The sequence below is a fragment of the Chaetomium strumarium genome, assembly GCF_033439665.1.
Source record: "Chaetomium strumarium strain CBS 333.67 chromosome Unknown B0T15scaffold_3, whole genome shotgun sequence".
Taxonomy (NCBI): domain Eukaryota; kingdom Fungi; phylum Ascomycota; class Sordariomycetes; order Sordariales; family Chaetomiaceae; genus Chaetomium; species Chaetomium strumarium.
The window spans coordinates 148,129-166,886 of record NW_026944431.1 but is presented as its reverse complement, the minus strand read 5'-3'; the positions used below and the strand labels follow the sequence as shown (position 1 = coordinate 166,886).

Sequence of the window (18,758 nt, the reverse complement as noted above, 5' to 3'; positions counted from 1 at the left end):
CTCCGCCATCACTTGGCCTCGTAGAGACTCGCCAACAAGCGCATCCACGTATGTTTTGATGGCTGGTGATAAATAAGATGAAGGGACGAAGGCTCCACCCCCGCAAAACACCAAGCCCAGTCGGCTGAGGTTGAAGAAGCAGATCGAATCTGAGCTGCCTGGATATCCCCCGCCAAGAGATCCTCGAGATCCGACAGGATCGGCGGATTATAGGGGGCTTCTGTCACTTTCTGCAAGTCATGCTAGCGTTCTAGCGTGCTGTGCCGTCCGTTGGCGCTTCGCGTTGATCGGGGTGTTTGTGCCACACGCCAGGAGGCGCATCGCTATATCGACGATAATGCATGCACAGGTTAAATGCTGCGCCGTAGTGCTGCCATTTTCGCGCCGTCGGTGTGCAGGAAAATCTGGCCTGCCACGCCTGCAAACGCGCCGAGTCTTTGCATATGGACCCGCCAGACGGTGTGGATTCCGGGCGACGGGCGGTGTACCTACACTGTGTAACGGTTTTCTGCGGTGAACACCGAAGAGTGCGGTTGTGCTGGGATTCGATGCTGTCAATCTGGGGAGCGTTTCTATCATGTCAGAGGTCCGACTGTCGCGGTCACCACTTGCCATAGCCGGCTGCTAATAACTGAATCTGTCTGTTTGTTTGACGTCGACTCCTTGCCAGAACACGTGCTTCATAAGCGTGCGAATTGTTGGTCAGCGGGAAGGAACATATTGGCAGCTGAAAAAAAAGGAAAACTGCAAACGCACGAGGTGTCATTGGAGGGTCAGGAGAACACTCGAAGGGCCAGCAGGTAGCAGCAATCCTGAAACAAGCTTAGCTGTGTGGGGGTGGTCGGCTCACTCCTTCCAGGAAAGAGCTCATGCCCGTTTGATGCGGGGATTGCGAGGGCAGCGGGGGACATGGCCGCTCCTTCCGCTGCTAGGAACGAGAGAGCTTCCGTCCATAATTTTCTCCTGTTGGCTGCACGAGCGTTGAGCTTCGGAAAGCTTATTCTTGAACGTGTGTTCCCGACCCGCGGTCGCTTGCGTTGACGTCTTGGATCCCGCGGCGATCTGACTGCTGCATGTTTGCACGGCAGAATCCCGCTTATTAGTTACTGCATCCGCGCCCGAGCAAACAGACACCCATTACAAACAACTGCGGAACGGTCCACGGCACGGACCCGTTTCCTGCGCCCCACGAACACAGACTCGGGACATTAGTTAAGCACGACGAGAGGCACGGTGGAAGGCACGCACGAACTGGACAACTTCGGGACCGAGGGCATCTTTAACTTCGGTTTGCAGCATGCAGAGGGATCAAAAACGGCCTCATACCGCCGTATCATGAGCCCCGTGGCGCACGACGGTTGCCCAGCACAGCGGAAATTACGACGTTGCAACGATGAGTGACATGCTGGAGGATGGGCTACGCGAACAGCTGGCGGCCGCGCTGCTCGGTTGGGGTGGGGGCGACGGGGGCGGTATGCAGCGAAAATCCAGCGAGTCGACTGATAATGACGACTGCGACCGGGGGACGCCAAAAACCGAGCGAGCCCTCAGTGTAGGTCACCGACAGGGCTACATACGCGGCCTGATGGAATATGCGGACCAGCACGGCGACGGGACAGCGGTGGACGACGACATCGACGCTGACTCGACCCACGACGCCAGCGACAGCTTTGACGCCGCGTCGAAAGCCGGCGGGCGGTCCCAAGGACGACCTCGAGATACGAGCACGGCGGAGAGATCGGCCCCAGCAGCAGCGGAGAAGGCGCTGCCGCCGCTCCCGGTCGACACACCTACACCGCTCGCCTCGCCAGGCTCGCCCCCACTGGAAATGTCCTGCAGGATATCGCGGTTTCCCTTCTCCCACCCGTGCGAGGTGCCCGAGCTGATGCCGGACCAAGAGGATATCCCGTCCGTGTCTGACCCTGTAACCCCGAGCGTCGCCACAGACGTCTTCCGTCCGCTTACCGAGGTCCTGTCACCGCACTTGGAGCTCGGCCCGTTCTCCAACCCAGCGTCCCAGCCCGAGCTCTACGACCGAGCGCCCAGGATGGCCATCAAGTCGTTCGTGTCCGACCTGTCGGTGCCGGATGTGCCGGACAGCATCCCGGAGGAGGAAGACGACGACGTGAACACGGACGGCGTCTCCATGCTGACGCCCACCGAGGTATCCTTCGACACCGGCGACGGCGAGTCTGGGTCGACCCAGGTTGACAAGCACGGATTCCTCTCGGTCGACAACTCCCGGCCGTCGCAAAGCGTCAGCTCGTTGGGAAGCGGATCGATGAGCTCGAGCGAATGGCGGCCCAGCCAGGCCAACGGCCCGCGGAAATCAATCAGCCTCTTCTCGCGCAGGCGCGGGCCGCTGGAGGAGGAGTGCCTGGAGAGGCGGTCTTTGACTCCGGCCCAGCTCAATACACCGGGGCTGAGCCACCCTGGAGGTCTCTTTAGCCCCGGCCCCGCCTCGCCGACGTCGCCCACTTTGCCGTCGGCGTCCCCCAGCCGCGCCGAAGCCAGCATGGCATCCAGATTCTTCCAGCATATGCCGTGGATGCACGACTCGCGGCCAGGGAAGCCAGAAGCCGTGTTTGGGGTGGACCTGAAGGAGAGCATCCGGGTCGCGCCCATGAAAATCAGGATATCGCACAAGGGCAGGAGCACGTCGTACAGGACGTTTCCGCTGTCGGTGTACAAGTGTTGCGAGTTCATCCGTCGTGCAGGTATGCTGTCCAACTTTCTTCTCTAAGAACATGAACTAAACTAATCCATCCAGGCGGCACCGACGGCGACATCTTCGCCGCGCCCGGGAACGCGTACAACGTCTCGCAGCTCAAAGCCATCTTCAGCCAGCCTCCAACGTACGGGGAACATTTCCAGTTCGAGGGGAGCGACTACACCGCCTACGACGCCGCGCGACTCGTACTGATCTTCCTCGAGGAGCTGCCGAAGCCGCTCATCTCGCCATCGGTCGTCAAGTCGTGGATCCTGCTTGCGCGGCAAGCGGGGGCCATCGAACCGCCCTGTCCGCGCGTCGAGACCGGGCTCGACTTCTGGACCGAGGCGCTGAACCGGCTGCCGACCGCCAACCGCAACCTGACCAAGCACCTGCTCACGCTCTTTGCCGAGATCCTGCTCGCCGCAACGGGCGCCGTCACGGAGGCGGACGCGCGGCAGCTGGCGTCGACCGTCTCGCGGGCCATGTTTCACCAGGACGCCGAGGGGCCGCTCGACAGCAAGAACAGAGATGCCAAAAAGAAGCCGGTGCGCAGGAACGTGCAGCCGACGCTGGCGCTGGCCTTCCTCATCAAGAAGCGCAGCGAGTACGCCATCCGGCTGGACGAGGCCTCGAAACGCGACATGGCCAAGCGCGATTCCAAGCTGTTCCTGCCCAGCACACGCGAGATGATGGAGTGGAAGGAGAAGAGTGTAGCGGGCGCGTGATAAGTGACTGTGGCGTTTTATCCTGCCGACCGGCCTAAGTATCATATGGGGGAGGATCATGGCTCGCTTAGAGATACCCCGTTTCCTTGTCCGGCTGCTCCAATGCTTTGTGTCTTGTTTGCTCTCTTGTCTGCATAGCTTTTGAGGCGGTGTTGACGGTGTTGTAGTTGGAAACGTGGGAGCAGCATATACGGCGTCTGAATTGTCTGCTACATACTCCCCATTTTCTTCTGAATATTTATGGAAGTGGAGGGCTTAATGGTGCGTGGCGTATATATATGTACGTACATAATGAAACGGGTTAGCATGTTGGGGTAGATACACTGGAGGGGGCAATTATCTCATGTTAATGTTTATGGCGTTTCTTGGATTTTTCCACCCCTGGATCTTTGACTGAGTCTCGTCGCTGGCCCATTTGACGGCGTTCAGACGCAAATCACCAGCAGAATCAACTGCCCTTAACTCTTCAAGTTGGTAATGAGGGGAGCGGCGATATCAAGGCTGAGTGCAAGAGGCCGAGGGTGTCGACCCCTGGATCGTACTACCTTTCGATTGAGGGGTACATTTCGACCCACCAGCTAACACGGGATGAACTGTCGGAGCACCATATATTCGTACGTTGTACAGAGATTATCGTGCATGCATTGCGGAGGTAGCATCCCCCGTATGCAGCTTACAAGTAGCAATCTCGGCAGTTGTCCTTGTCGTTGCGTTCCAGTCTGCCGGGTCTCAGCCGCAGTGGTTTCTCTTGGAGTCCTTGTGTGACGTCACCTGGCAGCCGCAGCCGCAGCGTCCGCCCACCAACACGGAACTGTGATTCAACATCGAGAGTCAGCAAACCAATGGATGTCGTATGGAATCAAGTTGGTTGTTCTAAAATCATACCTGGTACCAGCATCCCGAGTATTCTGCCTCCACAAGGCAACAATCTTCAAGCCGCAGCGAATCATCCGTCGACGACGGAGCATTGGATGATCCATAATGTCATCCGAAGACGTTCAAGAACAGCCTCCTTCCACTCCCCAAGAGGAGCAGGACGCGAAAACGGGTTGGATATGGTTCATCACGGGGCCGACCGCCTGCGGCAAGACCACCATCGCGAAGGCTCTTGCCAAGTCGCTCGGTTTCACCTTTGTTGAGGGCGATGATGTGCGTGTCCCTTTTCAAATGGGGTTGGAGTTCACCCTTCCTCTCATTAGAGTCGTTCTCCTTCTTTTCTCACCCAGATCCCATTTCTCGTCTCTCCCTATCTCTGAATCCTAGTACTCTGTATACCTCCCTGGGGATACGTAACTTAACAAAAGGAAATGCTAAAATAAAACCAGTACCACCCCTCAGCCAACCGCACCAAAATGTCCCGCAATGAACCCCTCACCGACGGCGACCGCGCCGCCTGGCTCGACGCCCTCCGCGCCGACGAGGCGCCGCAGCGGGTCGTCACTTGCTCGGCGCTCAAGCGCAAGTATCGCGATCTCCTACGGCGGGTCCCTCCTCCTAATCCTCCCCCTGCTCCTCCTGAATCAAGATCTACTGGTAGTTCATCACCTCATGGGGATGGGGGTCTTCCTCCTCCTGAGCTGGAGCCCATGAGACTAAAAGTGGGGTTTGTCTTGCTGGACGTCCCCGCCGACGTGCTCCGCCAGCGGGCGAGGGACAGGAAGGGGCATTTTGCCAAGGAGGGGCTTGTGGAGAGCCAGTTGAGGGATTTGGAACTGCCCCGGGAAGGGGAGGGGGAGGGGGATGTGTTGGTGGTGAAGGTTGGGGAGGGGAGAGGGGTGGAGAATACATTGGAGGAGGTTGTTGGGAGGGTGAAGGAGAAAATGGGGATGTGATTTATTATTAGGTATTAACTGGGAAATGTAGATGAAAAGCGCTGACTGGCTCGTATTGTACCTGGGTGTACTGTATATCCTATCGTACAGTGCTAGTAGTACAAACAAACCACAAAAGAGACAAACAACAAAACAGTACTAGTATAACTCAAACGCTCAGCTCATGCATACAAAGCCGCAACACCCAGTTCTCCCTTCCCGTCATCCGCTCCAGCCGTGCAATGCACCCGGCAATCTGCGCCTCCAGCCGCTGGAGCGTGTCCCGCGTGTACTCAACACTCTTAGATGCGTGGAGGTGTTGCAGCACCAGCCTCTTGTGGGCGTCGGTCACGCGGCCCAACTCCCGCCTGTGCGCCAGCACCTCGCGGACCTGCTGGACGGGGGCGGTGTTGTCATGCGGGGCGGCGGCGGTGGCCCCGAGGTGGTGCACCAGCGGGAACGAGAGCTTGCCCTCGTCCAGGTCCTCGCAGAAGCCCTTTTGCTGCGTGTACTCGTCGGAGCTGAGGTTCTTGTAGTCGTCGCGGATCTGGAAGTAGATGCCGATTTGGGTGACGAGGGTGTCGATCGCTGATGATATACTGATGAGGGGCGGGTTGTTGTGTTAAGTAAAAATAGTGCCAGGGTTCTGAATAGGTACTGATGCTCTGACGTACTCTGGGTTCAGGTGGTTGCACATCAGTCGTGAAAGGAGGCGGAACAGCCCTCCGGTCTCTGTTTCGCTGGTCAGTATGCTTCCTATGAGAAACAACCGGCATCGTACATACTCCTGGACACCATGTCGAGATACTCGTCCTCCGTCGGGACCGACACGTGCCGAGTCCAGTGGAGATCGTGGCTCTGACCGACATGCAGGTCGCGCAGTTGTTCTGTAGTAGGAAAGCCCAAGGTCAGGGGGTCAGCGGCGCTTGCTTGACAAAAGGCGAATGAGCTTATTAAGAAGAGGACATCAACGCACCAAAAGCAATGTCGGCCGCTCCCGGCACGGTCTCCTCTAGCGCGTGCGCCTTCCTCAGCGCCTCGATGATGGCGAAACTGGCCGCGTTGATGGTCTGCGGCACGCCAAAGACCGTGTGCGCCGCGGGATGGCCGCGCCTGAGGTCGGAGCCGTCCTCAATGTCGTCCAGCCTGTTTATTGTTTGTCAGTTACATGTATTTTCCGCTTTCTTCCGAAAAATGGGAAAGTGTAGAGAGACGGAGGGGGGCGTACATCAGAGACGCGGTGTGCAAGTCGCCCACCAGCTCCTTGATCTGCGCCAGCGTGTTCTCGGGCAGGCCGGCCCAGAGGTTCAGCGCGTCTGCCACCGTATCCCGCACGCCCTTTGACGGTAGGGACTGGAGGTAGGAAAAGGGGGCGTCGAGGTGCTGAGTGTGTGTGTGTCAGCCTTTCCCACTCCAGGACTTAAACTGTAGATGCTACTAGTACAGACCTCGGGACCCAAGAGATCGCCAGCAGGTACCATAACTCCGGACTTCGTATCTGGCTCAGACTCGGAAGCCCCCGACACCGGAGACGACGGTGTGCTGCTCCACGAGCATGACGAACGCATATCCGACTCCCAGTCGCTCGACGCCACAGTCGAGACGGACAGCTGTCGCGGCGCATGACCCTTCCCGGCGGCAACCTGGTCCTGCCTTTGGTGGTTGTCCTTTCCTCTCCGCTCGGCCGTGATGGCGTCCTCCAGCCCGGCATTGGGATCATAACGAAACTCGGGATGGTAGCGCGGACAGGTGAGGCTCCACACGACGTTGCCGCTGATCTGGTACGCCAGCCCCCGCAGATACCGGTCCAGCTTCGCGGGGACGGGGCCGTGGTCGCGACGGAACTGCTCGCAGAGGCTCAGGAACTGCCGCTCGTACCGGTTCGTGGCCTCGACCACCAGCCGCTTGGCCGCAGCGGCGTCGACGCCCCGCCACTGCATGTACAGCCACACGGCGTTGATGAGGGTGGGTTTTGCTGCTGCTGCTGATGATGATGCTGCGGCCGGCTTGCTCTGGGTCTCGGCCCACTCGCGGTCGAAGGAGAAGTAGTCGTTGGCGAGTGCCAGCGAGGCGTAGCAGGGTCGTACAATGTCGGCGAGGAGCGCGTCTTCCTCCGCGGTCAGGACCATGTCCATGCCGAAGAGCATCATGGCTTCGACAAAACTGTTGTTTTGTGTTTTCTTCTTTTAGCACTACTGCTTGATTTTTTCCGAGCCAATGGGGGAAAATGAGAAAGAAAATAAAAACTTACTGTGCCCCGGTGTCGATGATCCGGAAGTTGAGATACTCGTCCAAGTCTGCAAACTCCCTGGACTTGTCGCGCAGCGTGGTTGACAACATCGTCTTCCACGCGTGCATGACCCTGGCGGCGCACGCTTCGCTGGCCTCTTTCAGCTGCAGCATCATCTTGGCCTGGATCTGCTTCCGCCCTGTTTTGACATTCGGCACCGTCGACTCCCTTTCTCCGAGCGTGAACTCGTTACCTCTCACATTCCCCTCCCCTGTGTCCACCACATCCTCTACAATGGTGTCATGAAGAAAGGCATCTACACCAATCGAAATGTTCCGGTATCATCATCAGTCATCTCATCAAAACCCCCCTCAAAAAGAAGAAGAAAGTAAAGCAATCGTCCCTTCAGAGACAGAGACGTATAATACGTACACTCAAGAATGTAGGACACCAGCCTCAGGCGCTGCGGCTGACACAGCGGCAGAACCAGAGCAGAGAAATTGCCGTTAACAGGGTTGCAGCTGCCAAACTCGCCAGCACGTCCGATATACCGAGCCCAGTCTCGGCGCGCCTCCAGGCAGCCTGCGTTGGCGAGGTCTTCGTGTCGGTGCCGCGCGAGCGGATAGTCCCCGCAGAAGCCATGAGTGGCACACTGTGTGATGTCCAGGGCCTCGGCCGTGAGCTCATCGTGGTCCATCGCTGGTCTTGTCCTGTCTTGTTGTGGCGGTGCTGGTTGTGGTGGGTTGATAATGATGCTGAAAATATTGATGATGGGCTCGTGAAGTGTGTTTGGTGCTGGATATGGACTTCCAACCAGTCGGGATAATGCAGAGTGTCAATTCTCGGTTCACACGCACTGCTGACATTGTTCAAGGTGGTGCTATATATTATATGAGCAGCAAGTGCGAGTCATGTCCCATTTTCACTCTCTCCTTCCCGCCGAACAAGCACAACTTGGTATAGAAGGCGCTATGATGCAATCGCCCTCTACCCTACGGCCATCAGGACGTCACACATCTTCGAACTCCATCTTTGAAGTGAGACATGCTACTTAACATCTCTCTCTCTCGACCCTTCTGCACATCAAGAAGATGGAAAATCTGGGGCCCATCAGTCCACACATTCCACAGCCGATTCCAAAAACCAACCAACAACAACAATAGAAAATCGTGTTTACATCATCGAGTCCCGCCGACTGCGAGGTGGGCCGCTCTCCATAAACCTTCGGCCCGATGACGACAGCCGTCGCGCTTTCAGCCCTTCGACGAACGCAGCCTCGGCAGGGCGAATCAGCGGGACAACATCTGAGACACTGATGTGCGGCTCTAACCGTTCTGGCGGTAGCGATCGACCTGGTTTTTGGGCTCCGCGCCCTGTATCGCCATGATTCGCTTGCAGCTGCATTTCTCCACCCGTGACCGAACGTCTCTCGAGCGTCTCTCTCCCTCTCTCTCCACCTCTCCACGATGGAATGCGATGATGCCAGAGTTCGCTTCTTCTGTTCCTCAAGTTTGGGGAATGGGTCGTGCTCCACAACCTCATTCTGTCAGGGCCCGATCTAGGCTGTTCGGTGCTCTCTGACGAAAAACAAGCGGTATATAATGTACGTCACAGAGTCGACGTCAACCGGACCCCGGGCATCAAGAGACCTCACAAGATGGAATGACATTCATCTGGCTGCTGATCCTCATGCGGTGCCTTGGTTTCATCACCTTTCCCTCTCCTTTCCCGCCTTCTTCCCTTTGTTCATTCTTCAGTCCCCTTTCCATTCTTCCTTCTAGAAACCCACAGAACACGACGACCCGCAGAAGCAGCACTACCCTCAAAGTCCCCTGAACCGGGCGCCTCTCGACAACCGACAAACCATCAACCGACAGAGCAACCCGCCACCCACCAGAAAAGGCCAGGACTGAAGGGAGAGGGTTGGGTGCATCGTTGTATGTGTAAGTGTTTACTTCCCCTTCAGATCAACATAGAGTGATACTGTGATTCAGCCCAAACGAACTGTGTTTGCGACATGGCCGAGTAAATGGGGTGAAGGAGGGAGGTCAAGACCAATATATGGCCTTTGCAAACTGTAGCTCTGCAGGTCGCTATGTATACGCCGGGTGGAGGAAGCTCACCAGCGACAATCGTCAGGATCATCAGGTTGAAGGGACTATTTCCATTGCGAGTACCGTAGTATTGGTACCATAAGTGCGATGGTAGACGACATCCCCCACGATCACTCCTATTGGAGCATAATAAACTGCCGTAGGAAGGCCCCTATTGGTGCGGCACTCGACCTGAATTTCTCAACCGGGACGAAGGTGCTGTACAAAACACGAGAGACCTTGCGGAGACCTGGTTGTAACCGTGATCCAAGGCCTATGGGCGACGTAGTAGTAGTAGTCCTGGGCATCGTGTCTTGGACCACAGTCCGACCTTGAACTCTAAGAGTTGCACGGCCGGTGGTTTTGTGTATATCACACCTCTAATATCGAGGGCACCGTCGGACATTTCCGTCGGACATTGCCTTTGGCATGTTGACTTGGGAGGGATGATGACACGACCTCGCCGTCGAGCATCAACGTGGAGGAGACCCGGCGACTCTCTTGAGTCCTGACAGCACTACGGCCACCCAGCCTCTGTTTCCTTTCTACTGACTTCTCCAGGTCAGTCATCAACTGGACCTCAACCGCCCTCTGGTCAAGCCTGTCTGTCGGTTGTTTGTGCAGCGTGCAACGATGGCCGCCAGAGTCGAGATCATGAGACGCTGACGTTAACGCTAGAAGACGGCTGATGACCTGTGTCCATCTGAGGAGAACTGGAATAGAGATTGATAGTTTTCAACAAGTAAGTTTGCTGAAGGATCAACGACATTACGCTTGATATAGGACTTGCGCAGCAGATAGTAACCCTTTCCATCATAAAGCGTATCATAACATTCATAACTAGGCATCATCAGGTATAAGATAAGCACCTCGCTCCAGCTCATCAAACCATCAACATTAACCTAGACGTTCTTTCAAACGCTCTCCTTCCCGCCATAACTCCTCACGCTGTCATCATATCCCTTATCCGCCGCTGCCGCAGCCGCCACCGCGGTCTTCCTCTGGCGCTGCACCAGCCACATCCCAGCCCAGACCAGATTCCCAGCAATCGCCACGGCCATGACAACCAGCACGGCAATCCACGAGCCGCGGCCCACACTACTCCCACCATCAAGATCCACGGCGGTCGCCGCGCCATCCCCAGCCCCATTATTAGTATACGCAGCGCAGAAGACAGCCTCGCTGCGGCACTCGCCACACCACGTCCCGACATCACCGATCGCCCCGCGTTGGGACACGGCACCCGCGAACTCGGTCCACGGCATCTCCTCCTTGTCGGTCCCAAACAGCGGGTACGCCTGCAGCTCGCCCTGCGTGCCGTTGCGGAAGAGATAGCGCACATACGGCTGGCCGACCTGCAGCCCCGCGGAGTCGTCGGTCGGGGAGAACAGCTCAAACGCCATGGTCGAGGCATAGTCGGGCAGGCCGTAGAAGTCGTCCGAGACCGACGTCAGGCCGGCCAGGCCGAAGAAGGCTAGAAAGGTGTCGTAGCTGCCCGTTAGCAGGGTGAACTTGGGCTGCTGCTTGGTAGCGGTCGACGAGAGGGTCTGGTTCAGGTGGCGCACCACGGCAGCCGCAAAGGTGCGCGCGTGGATGGAGCGGGCCGGCTGCGAGGCGTTGAAGTTGGCGCCGAACTCGGCGCTGTCGGCGAGCGTGCGCAGCTGCAGGAAGTCGGCGTCGCTGATGTTGCGCGCGGGCGACGAGGCGTTGTGGATGCGCTCGACGTTGACCAGGTCGAAGATGTCGAAGGCCTTGGTGTAGCTCAGGTCATCCGCCGAGGCGTAGTAGTCCGACAGCAGCGGGTACAGGCCGCGGTAGAAGTCGCGCGTGGCGGCCTCGCGCGCCTGGTACTCGGCGCTGAGGTTGAAGCTGGCCGAGGCGGCCTTGACGGCGGGGCAGTTGTCGTCGCCCTTGATCCAGACGGTTTCCGGGGACTCGTCGTCGACGCCGTGCAGCGTGACGTACTGGTAGCCTGACAGCGGGCCCGACACGGACGAGCCGTTGGCGAGGCCTGTGGCCGTCAGCGTGGGCTGCACGTCGCCCAGCGGCGGGTACAGCCCTTGCAGGAACGCCGTGGCCGTGCCAAGCAGGATCGGCTCGTCCGGCGCGCTGGCCCACACCTGCGCCGGCACGTACTCGAACTCGGAGATCTTGCTGATGCGCGACGACGAGGCCGACGACAGGTAGCGCGCGCGGTAGTCGCTGCCCACCTGGAACACCTGCTGCGCGCCCAGGCTGGTGAGCGACGCATTGCCGAAGTGCTTGGCCGTTCCTAGATGGATTCATGGATCATGTGAGAATACGCTTCACTTGGGAGTGGGTTGTGAGTCTGGAGGTGACATACTGTCGCCGTGGCGTGAGAAGACCAGCACGCCGTGGACGATGTGCGCAGCACCGCTGGCCGCGAACAGCGCGCCCCCAAGGGCGAACGCGGAAACTGGAGCGTGCATGGTGCGCTCGTCTCTCTTCGATCGATGGTGCTCGAGCGGGAGACGCACAGAATTGTCGAGAGTTCGTGAGGTGGAGAGGGGTCGCGTGCTGATATGATTATGCTCCTGCTCCCGAGTCCGTGTTGACTCAACACCGTCCTTTTGGGAGAGCTCCACCTCTGCAGCTTCCCATTTCCCCGCTCCGCCGTATCGTTCCCTGCTTGTTGAGAATGGTGACGGGATTTCCTCGGAATCGAATGCTGCATGCGATTACCGGTATAATCACTTTACAGGACGCCCTGCGCTTGATTGGACGCTGCCGACATCGCTTCTACGTTGCGGGGTGCCCGCATGTCTGTCGGGTTGGAATCTGAACCACCCTGTTGGCCGATGGTTGGGAATTGGTTCATTATGTTGGAGGCCGTGGAGCAATGCAACTCCGTGCAAGTGGAAACGGAGATGCTGAACCAACGAGGACTGATGAATAGGCTTCGTGCTTTCTCATCATAATATGAAATATCGCAGCACCTAGGTTATCTTATCAATACGAAGATAATCAAACCCCTCCATTACCCCTCCATTACCCCTGGTTGTGGTCGTCCAATCACTAGCAGTGCCCGCGCCTTTGCTCCTTCCCGAAATGACAGTTGACATTGTACCAAGGTGGGGAAACTGCGACTGGGGCGTGAAGTGGATTTAACTGGGTCTGGAATTTCTGGCACTTGGAAATCCCCCATCACTCTTCCATAATACTTCATCCCACGCCAATCTACCACATTACTCGGTTCAATCAATCGGTTCAACCCCACACAAACCCCTGCACCAACCATTCAATCAATTTTGTTTTCCACATTTCGCAATCGATCGCAATGGCTGCCGAACAACCGAGTTTCGCTACGATCGCGCAGGGCTTCCAGATTTCTCTCCACCGAATTCGGTCGCTGTGCAAATCTGCCCGCCGTCAATCAGGGCGCTCAAATCCTACAGGCCTTGACCCAGTTACAGCAGTCGGTGGATGACATGAATCAGCGCTTCGATCAGCGCTTGAATGGCATGAATCAGCGCTTCGATGAATCGATCAGCGCTTAGAGGATATGGATCAGCGCGTGCGCCGGATCGAGCTAGGAATCCATAGAATGTAAGTCTTTATCTTTGCTTCCTATATTTATATATGGGTACTGAGTTTTCCCTCTATAGTGCGCTCGCTATCTCCATGGGTGAGCAGTAATCTCAACACCCCTCAGCTAACGTCTTCAACAGGTAAGCAACCTCTGCTAAGTCAGCAATATGGACCCCCCATAAACAAAGGTTAACGTTAATGATAGCTTCTGGTCTTGACTCCGGGACGGTTGGCAGATTGGGGGAGAAAACCGAGGAGGAAAACGAGGACGATAGCGAGGACGAGCAACATCGGATGGAGTCGTGATATGGTTGCATGTGAGGACAGTGGCAGGTTGCGTTACCACAATATGGCTACGGCAGGTGTGGACGGACATAAAGGCTCCGCGGCACGATCCGGGCGGGACTCGCCGAGGGCGGCGCTATCGGAGCGGCTGTCGGTCGGTTCTCGGCACCAAGCGGTCCGATTCTTGGCACCGGAGGAACCGCCGGTGTTCGCGTCGAGGTCTCGAGAAATGGAGGTAGCCCGCAGACTTGAAAATTTATCGCGTACACCTCAAGGGATCTGAATTCGCTCTGATGGGTTGCTTGTCTCCGTTCTGAAAATAGAATGCTCATGTGCCCGTACTCCGACCGCGAGCCTTATCCACCAAACGTCCAAGCAGTTCCACCACGGCACCGCGTTGATTCTGCGCTGGGGTAAACACCTTCAAGCGTGTATCCGACAAAGCAAACCCGCTGCAGGCAATCTTGAGCACCCGCACCCCTGGGTGAAACAGGTTGAGGGCCAGGTGCTCCTTCAAGTAACAGGCCAGTGCCTCGGTGAAAGGCTGCTGCTGCTCCGGGGAGCCGTCTGTCCGCCATTCCCAGCCCTCTTCGTACAAGCGGCCCACGAGGATCATCCGTTTCTTCACGTCGCTATCCCATCCCCAAGTCGGCCCCTCTTCGCCAGTCTGCGACGTGCTGAAGCGCTTCCCTGCCGCCACAAACATGTGCAGTTCCCTAGCCGGAATCATAACATCGATCGACTTGAGCCCCAGAGCCTCCGTTTTCGTAGCGCCATCTTCCATCGGCCCTACTGGTGCGAGGCTGGACTTTTCCCGTGGCGGGAGGTAGAACCCCAAAGTGAGAACCAGATCCTTGGAGCCGCGAGCGGGCAGCCCCGCCGACCGGATCCACGCCTCCCAGCTCTGCACCAGCGTGCGGGTGCCCAGCCGCATGGGGCTGACACGGCAGTCGAAGGTCACGGCAAGGAACTCGCCTATCGCAACCTGCAGCAGCGCCGGCATGCGCAGCAGGAGGAGCGGCAGCTCGAGGAACCGACCCCGATCGACGTCGCGTTTCCAATCCATCTCGTCCGTCCCAACCGCAAACCCCGTCCCAAACCCATCTTGACTCTTCCCCCCCGTCTGCGGCACCTCCTTCTCTAACAAACAAGGCAGCAAAAGCGCCGTACAAACAGCCATCTCATACCTCACGAGAATACACAGTCCCCTTTTCCCCTGCAACCGCTCCCCCTCCCCCTGCACTTCCTCTTCTCCTACAAACCCCAAGACATCCCTCACAACATCATCAACCCAGCGAATCTCAACCCCCTCCAGCGCGCCCGCCCTCCCAGCAATCTCCTCTCGTCCTAATGCCCCGCCACCACCACCACCCACTTCGACACCGCGGATGACATCCCCCACGAGCCTGTCGCGTAGGTGCTGCGCGAGCGAAGCCAGTCGGTTCGGGGTCAGTGCTTCTTCGCTGCCGTCCGGGCCGAGATAGAGCGGGGAGACGCGGTGGGCGGTGAAGGTGGTGTTGTAAAAGTAAAAAGGGACGGTGTCATGTTCATCATCGTCATCTTCTAAGGGTGAGGCTAGGTCTTCCTCTGCTAGGGATGGTGATTGTTCGCGGCCTGGGGATGGTTGGGGTGGGGGTGGGGATTGAGGGCGGCGTCTTTTGGGAGGCATAATGAGATTGAGATTGGGATGTGGATGGATGGGGACAATTGACGATGCGCTAGATAAGTCGAAAGGGTGGCGTTCGGCCTGGGTGAGGCTGTTGGATGAGATAGGCTACCGGGAGTTACGCGTCGAAAAAGAGAATGAACGCGTGGAATTGCGGTGTTGATAGTTGAATGCTTGGTGTGGTTTGAATTGTGTGATGAATTGTCGAATGAACATTTCATTTAACGTAACCCAGGTGTAAATTCAGCCAACCCTAACCCTGTACTGACCCCCTAATCAGTCTTCCGCCCGCCTTAGACATGCCGCCAGCCCGCCAGCTCCCGTCACCACTATTTCTTAATATTAACCTTGGCTACAGTTATAAGCCTGTGCTCACGATCACACACAAGATGAAGTCGATGGGATTGAGGGCAGTTTAGCACGGCTGCCGATGTGACGTCCACGCAGTGTGTTCTTTGTGCATTTGTACTATTTCTAGCTAGATAATTCTGTTTGGTTTAACCCTTCTGTATGTACAATAGCTGCATGAGGGACTGTCCGGAGACATCACGCTCGCATAGAACGGGGTACTATGTGGTGTGCCGTGGGACCGGATCGCGCCACCCGAGTCTTGTCCAGGCGGCCAATCTGGTACGCAAAAGGAGGGCGGGGAGGTTTGAAGAGGTCTGCGAGGGGAGGGTTAGGGAGTATCGATGATCTTTTTGCTCGACTTTGTTGTTCTTTCTTTTTCAAGTACCTACCTTAACACTGGTCGTTGGCGGTTGCGGTTGTCCTCTGTGCTGCGTGCTTCTTTTTCATACCTATTCTGTCCTCTTTTCCCTGCAGAGGGTGGCTCTTCCCTTGCCTCCCAGGAATCCGACGACACAGCATCCAAATCCAACTCCCAATGAGAAGTGGCACAGTGTATGCAGATTTGGTTCTGCTTCCGAGTTCATACCCACCGTAGCATGTAATAGTAGGGAATCAATGTCCAAATGCGCAGTAGGTAGTATTCTCCTCAACTTGTAACCCTGTGCTGTGCTGTGCTATGCTGTGCTGTGCTGTGCTGCGCAAGTCCCAAACTCCATGCAATGCATCGCCATAAGGATAAACCCCCAATTAACCCTTCCATCTCCAAACCGATGTCGAGTTATTGGCCCCCAGGAGTAGCGGTAGCAGCAAACAACCCTTCCCACCGCTCCTCCACAACCTCGACCAACCTCTTCGCCGCCTCAATCTCCCTATCCAACTCATCCAGGTTCCTACTCAACGCACTAACCTCCTCGAACCGCCGCGCACTCCGCGCGTGGCCGAGCATCTCGTGCACCATGAAGCGCTGCTCCTCCAGCACGACCAGCCGCTCGCGCGCCTCCCTCTCTTCCGTCTCCAGCGCCGCCGAGACGGCCGTGCTGACCTCGCTCGCACCTCCTAGGCTGGACGTCTCGGCGTCAAACCCAGAAGACCCGGTGCGGGAGATGGTAGGAGCAGTAGCAGACTCGCCGTTGCGCAGCGGCGAGGCATGAGAATGCGGATGGGGATGATTCCCGCCCGCGGAGAGCAGCCGTCGGTGGCTGGAGCTGTGCGACCTGAGCATGGCGGGGACGCTCTTCAGCGGGATGAGGTTGGCGTGCAGAAAGGACGAGGCCGAGGCGTAGATGGCCTTCTGCAGCCGCAGCTGGGTCGGGCTGTCGGTCTTCATATCGCGGATGCGCTTCGCTGCGAGGTCGTACTTGCTGAACGCGTCGACCAGTCGTTTCCTGATCTTGGCCGCCTCCTGGATCTGCGCGTGCGTCGGGGGCGGCTTGTCGGCGGCGTCTCCGTCCGGCGGCTGGAGAGCCTGCAGGGTTCGGTGGAAGGAGGGCAGCAGCAGCTGGATGCCGCGCTCAAACTGCCGGAGGGTCTCGTAGGCGCGCTGATCTGGCGGCCGGTGCCTTATCGACTCGATGAAATCTCGGTGGGAAAAGATAATACTCTTGCACTCGCAGCACATGCGGACGTCGATGCTGATCTGCCCGTCCGCCGGTATCGTCGGCTTCTCGGTAGTGGTGGGTATCGCGTTTGCTGCATGCCAGTGTCAGCAGCTGCTCTTGATCCGAAAGGCATAAAGAAAAATACACTCACGGTTTGCTACATTCAAGCCGACCTCGCTGGAACAGTTGGTTGCCGGGTCGGCGCACACGACACGCCCGCATATCCTGCAGTGATGCCGCCGGAATGTCCACGGCCGGAACTCCTGCTTGCAGAATGGACACCTCGGGACCACCGCATCGTCCTCCCACGTCACGACCGACTGCTCGATCATCTTCCTCTGACTCCTCTGCCCCGCCAGCGGTGACAGGAGCCCCGAGTTCACCCCGCCCACCTCCGAAGGCGCCTCGACCAGCAGCCGCGTCAGCTTCGTCAGCCTCTTCTCTAGCCGCTGCACCTCCAGCCGCTGCCTCTCCACCTTCTTGGCGCGAACCGCGGCAAACTCGGCCGTGTGATCGCGGGACAGCCCCGCGTGGTCGTTGTATCCGTCCCGCGACTTGTAGCAGGTCTCGCACACGCGGCACCACACGCCCCGCACGGGCTCGTGGTTGGCCGAGCGCGCGAGCTTCATCTGGTACATGGTGTGCTCCTCGCAGAACAGCCGCCCGCACTTCCGGCAGTTGACGCTGCCGTTGAGCGGGCCCAGCCTCCTCTCGCACAGCGGATCGGTGCACACGTCGGTGCCCGTCGGCCGCTGCCAGTGCTTCCGCGTGACGAGCTCTTCCGGGTCCACCACGGTCTCCGCGGCGGCGACTGCCACGGGATGCGTCTCGTTTGACTCGAACACGTCCAGGCCGCGCAGCTTCTGGTTGATGAGCGACAGCGGCTGGAACCGCTTCGCCTTGAGCACCTGCTTATCGAACCACGACTTGACCTCGTCTTGCTCCGCCTCGGGCAGCTCCTGGTGCACGTCATCGAGGTGCCGGTTCAGCTGCAGCAACGTCACCTGGAGGCGAATCGGATCAGTCAGCACAGCAACCCAATCCCCAAATGCCGGGTCATGTTGATTCCCCCAAAACGACATACCATCTCCTCCTCGCAGATCGGGCACGCCAGCCTGTTCCCGGCGACGGCGCGGTTGGACGGGCCGGCAAGGGTGACATTGGAGGTAAGGTCTTGCGAGAAGTCTGGGAGCGGGCTGGACGACGACGGCGAGAGCGTGCTTGGCGTTGAGTTCCGCGACTGGAAGGACACGGTGCTACTCTCGGACGGGGCCGACGGGCTGACGGCTCGGGGTCCACGAGCCGCCGCCGGCGGGACGAGGCCCTTGCCGCTGCCCAAGATCCTGCCGCCGCCGAGCTTCCGGGCAGACATGGTCGTCGCCGTCCGGGGGGGGGTTTGTTTTCGTGTCAATACGCCGTGATTCGCGGAGATGCCCGGAATCGGTTGCAGAGCTCCTATTCTGTGCTGAACACCGCCCTCGAGATGGACATGGTGCTCGCTGTGGTTGTCGTGGTTGGAAGCGGCGGGAAGGATCGAGCAAGCTGCAAGCTGCGGCGGTGCGGCTGTCGAGGTCCAGGCCGCAGGGGATCGAATCGCTGTCGTTGGCTTGGCGGATCCGGAATCCCGGTTCGAGGTGGGTTAATGTCTGCCAATGAGAGCCCTTTCCGCGCACCGCCGTGGGTCCGATATCCGTTATCGATAGTAGGTAGGTAGCAGCAACCAGAAACGCACCTTGC

At 58.0% G+C, this 18,758-nt stretch overlaps 7 protein-coding genes across 7 annotated transcripts; 2 read left to right on the top strand and 5 right to left on the bottom strand.

Moving 5' to 3' along the window:
• Positions 1-1,189: 1,189 nt before the first annotated feature.
• Positions 1,190-3,859, top strand: B0T15DRAFT_137227 (uncharacterized protein). Its single transcript, XM_062861831.1, has 2 exons — positions 1,190-2,717; positions 2,771-3,859. The coding sequence occupies exons 1-2, from the start codon at positions 1,394-1,396 to the stop codon at positions 3,436-3,438; spliced, it is 1,992 nt and encodes a 663-aa protein (XP_062722093.1). The 5' UTR covers positions 1,190-1,393; the 3' UTR covers positions 3,439-3,859.
• Positions 3,860-4,311: 452 nt separating this feature from the next.
• On the top strand, positions 4,312-5,270 carry B0T15DRAFT_552040 (P-loop containing nucleoside triphosphate hydrolase protein; the record flags this gene model as incomplete). Its single annotated transcript, XM_062870283.1, has 2 exons — positions 4,312-4,587; positions 4,764-5,270. Exons 1-2 carry the CDS (start codon positions 4,420-4,422, stop codon positions 5,268-5,270), a joined length of 675 nt encoding a protein of 224 aa, XP_062722092.1. The 5' UTR covers positions 4,312-4,419.
• Positions 5,212-8,176, bottom strand: B0T15DRAFT_501015 (isoprenoid synthase domain-containing protein; the record flags this gene model as incomplete). Its single annotated transcript, XM_062867391.1, has 8 exons — positions 5,212-5,848; positions 5,924-5,981; positions 6,035-6,136; positions 6,226-6,395; positions 6,478-6,632; positions 6,698-7,412; positions 7,501-7,795; positions 7,912-8,176. The coding sequence occupies 8 exons, from the start codon at positions 8,174-8,176 to the stop codon at positions 5,419-5,421; spliced, it is 2,190 nt and encodes a 729-aa protein (XP_062722091.1). The 3' UTR covers positions 5,212-5,418.
• Positions 8,177-10,418: 2,242 nt separating this feature from the next.
• Positions 10,419-12,187, bottom strand: B0T15DRAFT_137192 (histidine phosphatase superfamily). The gene is made up of 2 exons (XM_062861830.1): positions 11,917-12,187; positions 10,419-11,844 (listed from the first exon to the last, which is right to left on the bottom strand). Exons 1-2 carry the CDS (start codon positions 12,020-12,022, stop codon positions 10,487-10,489), a joined length of 1,464 nt encoding a protein of 487 aa, XP_062722090.1. The 5' UTR covers positions 12,023-12,187; the 3' UTR covers positions 10,419-10,486.
• A 754-nt stretch (positions 12,188-12,941) lies between these two features.
• On the bottom strand, positions 12,942-13,673 carry B0T15DRAFT_526926 (uncharacterized protein). Its single transcript, XM_062868935.1, has 2 exons — positions 13,327-13,673; positions 12,942-13,139 (listed from the first exon to the last, which is right to left on the bottom strand). The coding sequence occupies exons 1-2, from the start codon at positions 13,410-13,412 to the stop codon at positions 13,001-13,003; spliced, it is 225 nt and encodes a 74-aa protein (XP_062722089.1). The 5' UTR covers positions 13,413-13,673; the 3' UTR covers positions 12,942-13,000.
• B0T15DRAFT_526919 (kinetochore complex Sim4 subunit Fta1-domain-containing protein) lies at positions 13,674-15,275 on the bottom strand. The gene has a single exon (XM_062868934.1). The coding sequence runs from the start codon at positions 15,073-15,075 to the stop codon at positions 13,735-13,737; it is 1,341 nt and encodes a 446-aa protein (XP_062722088.1). The 5' UTR covers positions 15,076-15,275; the 3' UTR covers positions 13,674-13,734.
• Positions 15,276-16,041: 766 nt separating this feature from the next.
• Positions 16,042-18,574, bottom strand: B0T15DRAFT_526916 (uncharacterized protein). Its single transcript, XM_062868933.1, has 3 exons — positions 18,106-18,574; positions 17,173-18,025; positions 16,042-17,112 (listed from the first exon to the last, which is right to left on the bottom strand). Exons 1-3 carry the CDS (start codon positions 18,391-18,393, stop codon positions 16,202-16,204), a joined length of 2,052 nt encoding a protein of 683 aa, XP_062722087.1. The 5' UTR covers positions 18,394-18,574; the 3' UTR covers positions 16,042-16,201.
• Between the last annotated feature and the right edge of the window lie 184 nt (positions 18,575-18,758).